Source organism: Echinops telfairi, unplaced genomic scaffold, assembly GCF_000313985.2.
Source record: "Echinops telfairi isolate 266 unplaced genomic scaffold, ASM31398v2 ScPeMD7_60;HRSCAF=208, whole genome shotgun sequence".
NCBI classification, from domain to species: domain Eukaryota; kingdom Metazoa; phylum Chordata; class Mammalia; order Afrosoricida; family Tenrecidae; genus Echinops; species Echinops telfairi.
In genome coordinates this window covers 2,584,852-2,590,707 of record NW_022103958.1, presented here as the reverse complement: position 1 = coordinate 2,590,707, position 5,856 = coordinate 2,584,852, and the positions used below count along the sequence as shown (strand labels likewise).

The 5,856-nt window shown below is 37.6% G+C and overlaps 1 protein-coding gene across 1 annotated transcript; it reads left to right on the top strand.

Moving 5' to 3' along the window:
• The first annotated feature begins 4,583 nt into the window (after positions 1-4,583).
• Positions 4,584-5,519, top strand: LOC101654308 (olfactory receptor 4C46-like). Its single transcript, XM_004708375.2, has one exon. The coding sequence runs from the start codon at positions 4,590-4,592 to the stop codon at positions 5,517-5,519; it is 930 nt and encodes a 309-aa protein (XP_004708432.1). The 5' UTR covers positions 4,584-4,589.
• Positions 5,520-5,856: the final 337 nt, after the last annotated feature.

The window sequence follows — 5,856 nt, the reverse complement described above, 5'->3', positions numbered from 1 at the left end:
GGAAATAGAAGTCTCTATTCAAGAATAGTTTCTTAAGCTGGAATACCTAACATGTCACTTAAGGAGATAATTTATTCCCCTGTGAGCAAGACAAAACTCCTGAACCACCACAGAAACATCTTTATATGCCCAGGTAGTACAAGGTGAAAATGTTTTTTTTGTTGTTCATATAACTAGAGCAAGATTTATGATGGGTGGGGTGATTCATTGAAATACATTTCCATGTATAAATGATCAGTTCTTTCTGGTGTTTCAAATGGATTCCACTTAGTCCAGTTTCTAGACTAAAAGGAATGATTTAGACTTGTAACCTCACTTGATACATTTTTGCTTTGAACATTGAATTTTCTAAGTATTCTATTTTCAACTGTACTGTATCTTTCAAATAGAAAGTTACTTGTGTCAAGAAAAGGTCAATATACAGATGCAATTGTTAACTGACAACCACAAACATTACTAAGGTCATCTCTAAGCACCTCTAAGGTAAGTTTCTCAATTGTGTTGTCTCTCATTTAAGACCATTACTATTCATATAGTTAAATTATTATTTACATAATTTTCCAATTACAGCAATAGAGTCTTTCCCACTCCAAATATTCAAAACACTTGAGTATTAACTTCATTTGACAGGTCAAATTGAAGCTCATAGAGATAAAACAATTTCTAAGAATTTACCTTAGCTTTCTCATGTCAATCTCAAGGTTTCCGGCAGAACACCCCTTCCTTTAATAACAGACTAATCATGAGGATGAAAATATGATTTAGATACACATTGTGCACAAAAGTAATAAATATGAAGATAAGCAAGACTTGGAGAGTCAATTTTGGGGTCAAATTTATATAAGTGATATTACTCTCTCTCTGACGCATTTAGAGGTAATTTTGAGATAATTGTTCGTTGCCTGGTTATGTGTTGCTTTGTATTATTACTTTAAGTGTCAACACATTTGACCTTTTCAGTGCACACAGGGTTATGAATATGGGATAAATAAGTGCTTTGTAGACATTGTGCTGGATGTGCTCATGTGTGCTCCCTTAATCAACTCTCCAAACTACCAGTGAGGTGGACAGTATCCTTCTTTTTATAGATAAGAGAACAAGAAGGTAAGAGGCCAAGAAATGCATCCTAGATTAAGAGTTGCAAATGAAAGATCTTAGGTCTAGCTTTCTGCTTCTAGAGTCAACACACCGCTCCACTGAACAACCATTTTCAGCATCTTTTCAGAATAGTCTGGGACTATGTTTTGCAGAGAAATTAGAGCAGGGATAGCAGGGTCTGAAGGAGCCCTTGGGGACTCAATGGTTAAGTGCTTGGCTGCAAACCTAAAGGTTGGTGGTTTGAAGCCACAAGCCATTCTGTGGGAGAAACGACTTGGTAATCTGTTCCTTTAAAGATTATTGCCCAGGCCACCATAGTGGGTGGTTCTGCCCTGTCAAATAGGCTACCTGTAGGTAGCAATTGACTTAAACGTTTACTACAAAGGCTGAGGAAAAAGTCAAGATGAAGGGGCTTCATGAAAAAAAAATTACCACATTTATTTTAAATACTTGAGATTCCAGGATGCTATCTATCTATCTATCTATCTATCTATCTATCTATCTATCTATCTATCTATCTATCTATCTATCATCTATCATCTATCTATAGCTAGACTGTTTTTCAATGACATTTATTTGTATGAACTTGCCTCTACTTTTTATTAGACTTTTTATTTTCGCAAGGATTCTCAACTTCTCTGGTCTTCTATTTCCTAATGTGTAAAATTAGTATACAAATGATTATGCTACCAATTTCATAGGTATGTAATAAAAATTGGTTAGGTCATGTCTGCAAATCACTTAGAATATACCAAGGACCCAGTAATTTCAGTTGTGATGAGGGTATGTCAAAAGATATTGTTACAAACTCATAGAAGCCTTTGTTAAACCAAATGATCAAAATGTGAAAACTATCGTTTCTCAAAATATCCTCCATTTGGGTCTATACATTTTCTCAGGTGGCCTTTCCATCTCTCTACCCTTCTCCAAAGAGCTCTGGGCTCTCAGATTTACAGCAGGTCAAAATGGCAGTCATGGCATCCTTAAGGACACGTTCTCCTTCAGAATGTCCTTTAAGCTTGGGGAACTACAAAAAGTCTGAATGGGCAATATCAGGGCAGGACGTTCATTGTAGCAAAATTTCCCATTAAAATTCTCATAGGATATCACTTGATACCCTCAAAGAATGAGCAGGTGCCTTGTTTTGATCTGGAAATAAAACAACTTTTTGATGGACCCTTGTGTATATCTTGGCACGCTGGTGGCATAGTGTGCATGCATTGGGTTGCAATCTACAAGGTCAGGAGTTCAATGCCACTGACAGCTCTGTGGGAGAAAGACAAGGCTTTCTACTCCTGTAAAGAGTTACAACCTCAGAAACTCACAAAGGCAGTTAGTTCTACACTATCCTGTAGGGTCACTATGAGTCAGCATGGACTCTATGGCAGTGAATGTGTGTGTATATCTTAACAACTGGCTGCTTGCTATTGCATCATATGGAAGCGAGAGGTTTAAATATGCGATTTCATTTAATACTTGTATGATAAGGTGACCAGATGTCCCACTTTTGGTGTTTTAAAAAAGTCCTGATTTTTGGAAAGAATGCACGACAAGCTAGGGAATGGTCTATTTGGTTCATATGGACCAAATTTTTAATCAAGAACATCCCCCCCCCCCGCTGTCAATGGTGTCCCACTTTAAATCTGGTCACTTTATTTTAAGAACACATGTGGTTGATATTATTCCATACAGGTTTTAGAACAGGAGACAATCTCAGAGACTGATTATGGTCCTAGAAATACTGAAAATACATGAGTAAGTAAATACATATTACTAGTACTACGGATTGAGTTTATACATGGACAAGATTATGCCAAATAAACAACAACAAAGTCAAAACAGAAAAACCAACCATGGTGTTAAATCATCTCTCTGTGATCAGTGGTTCCTGCTGACCACTTGTCATGCGGACACAGCTTTCTTTATCTCCTTACCCCAACACGATAAAGTGCCTTGTGCCAACAAACAAACACAACATACGGGGGTGGGGGGTGGGGTGGGAGTATGAGATAAGAACTCTAACAAAACTTTAACAAAATGCCCCGTAGCTCAAGTGTACATCTTCCCAAATTATTGAAGCTTTGCGGCAAGTTTGCAAGAACGCCTTGCCACAAAAACAACACTTTTCAGATGGATATACAGGAACGTCAGGAGGACCTTAAAGATGACTTTAAGGTAGAAAGGTCAACGCAGAAAGTTATGGTAGCTATTGTGTGGGGATTGCCTAGGGGTAATCTTGATAGATTTTTCTTGAAGAATACAGGATGATTATGAAAGTTTATTAAGAAGGTTTAAGGAAACAGAAAGCAGAGGTGAAAAAAAAGGTAGGATTTTTTTTCCCCCATTACTAAAATGCACCTGCCCATTCTTTGGGGGGTAGAAAGGGCTGTCCTACAACAATTATTCCATCCACTCTACCCCCCAGATCTTGACTCTTCAAACTTCTTTTTATTTTCCCAAGTCAAGGAACATGTAAACTCTTTGATTCCTTCAAGGATGTCAAAACTGCTATTTTGATGTAAGAGATGACTAGAAACAGAGCCTTCAGAAACGTTGATAAAAAAAACCCCCTCACATTTTGATATTTTTGTTAAAGGGATGTCCTGTTGATTCTTTAGCAATACCTTTTGGATTACCCTCACATGCCAAGGTCAATATGGTTTTAGGCAAAGAGCAAAAGTTGGAGGAAATTGCCTCACTGTCCATCAGCCGATGAATGTACAAATAAAATGTGTTCTAATCTTACAATGACATTTTCCTCAGCCCTGAAGGAAAATTCAAGTCCAGGTACCTGCTACAGGAAGGATAAAACTTGAAAATGAAATCAGTTATAAAAGATCAAATCCCACTTTATGGAATAACTAGAATAGTCGAATGTCTAGAGACAAAGGTTTATTAGTAGTTAGCAGGGTTGGACAGAGGAAGGAAGAAAGAAGACTCAATGCTCAGTGGGCAGTGAGTTTCTTTTTTCTTTTTTAAATCATTTTATTAGGGGATCATACGACTCTTATCACAAACCATACATACATCCATTGTGTAAAGCACATTTGTACCTTCATTGCCCTCGTCATTCTCAAAATATTTGCTCTCCACTTAAGGCCCTGGCATCAGGTCCTCATTTTTCCCCCCTCCTTCCCTGCTCCCCACTCCCTCATGAGCCCTTGATAATTTATAATTTGTTTTAAAGCTGGTGGAATTTGGAAATAGGCAATGTAGATGGTTGACTATCAAAACAAGCATAAACAAATATCAAGGAATTATGCATGTGAATTCTGTTGAAATAGTAAATATTTTTACATGTGAATTTACCAGAATAAAAGATAAAAGATCTTAGAACCTTATTTAATTCACCTTACAAAAAGAAACCCCACAAAACTTACAAATCAATAGAATCAGTACATGTGTTGTTCATTATAAATAAAAAGCTTAATAAATTTTAGTGTGTGTTAAAGTTTTTTTTCTTTACAGGTAATGCTAGCAGTCATAAATACATGGAGAGTAGCAACAATGTGACCGAGTTTGTTCTCTTGGGGCTCACAGAAAACCCAAAGATGCAGAAAATCATATTTACTGTGTTTTTCGTCATCTACACCATTACTATGGTAGGAAACATGCTCATTGTGGTCACCATCACTGCCAGTCCATTGTTGGGGTCGCCCATGTACTTTTTTCTGGCCTATCTCTCCTTTATCGATGCTTGTTATTCCTCCGTCACCACCCCGAAACTGATTATAGATTCAGTCCATGAAAAGAAGACCATCCTATTCAATGGATGTATGATCCAAATCTTTGGAGAACATCTTTTTGGAGGTTCTGAGGTGATTCTTCTTACTGTGATGGCTTATGACCGCTATGTGGCTATCTGCAAGCCCTTGCACTACACAACCATCATGAACCGGAGAGTGTGTGGCCTATTTATGGGAGTCTCCTGGGTGGGAGGTCTTCTTCATGCAACTATACAGATCCTTTTCATATTTCGATTACCCTTCTGTGGCCCTAACATCATCGACCACTTTATGTGTGATCTGAACCCTTTGCTCAATCTGGCCTGCACTGATACCCACACTCTAGGGCTCTTTGTTGCTGCCAACAGTGGGTTTATCTGCCTGTTAAACTTTCTCCTCTTGCTAGTCTCCTATGTAGTGATCCTGTATTCCTTAAGGACCCACAGCTTAGAGGGGAGGCGCAAAGCCCTCTCAACTTGTGCTTCCCACATCACAGTGGTTGTCTTATTCTTTGTGCCCTGCATATTTGTGTACATGAGACCTGCAGCTACTTTATCCATTGACAAAGCAGTTTCTGTATTTTACACTATCATAACTCCCATGTTAAATCCTTTAATCTATACTTTGAGAAATGCCCAGATGAAAGATGCTATTATGAGACTATGCAGCAGGAAAGCTATCTCAGTTGACAGATAAATATCTCTAGCTCCTGAGAGTGATTTACCTGAGGACAAGTTCAAAACAGCTTTTTAATTAATCTCAGAAAGAAACACTGATGGTACAAATTTTTAAAGCGTATTTCATTTTTTTAAAGATCACTATAATTCTTTGCTTTTACATTTAGAAAACTAAATGTAAGTACAAGAAGGAGAACATTCCTTGTTCACTTGAACTTTAAAAATCAAATTTGGACTTAGCTTTACTATAATAATCCTTATATATTGATTCAAAACTTTTCATATGGCCTCCTCCCTGGGGGATGGACAACAGGAAAGTGGGTGAAGGGAGATATTGGCAGTGTAAGATATGACAA

Excerpts from the sequence above, each read along its gene's own strand:
- LOC101654308 (XM_004708375.2), top strand. The coding sequence starts at position 4,590 with ATGGAGAGTAGCAACAATGTGACCGAGTTTGTTCTCTTGGGGCTCACA.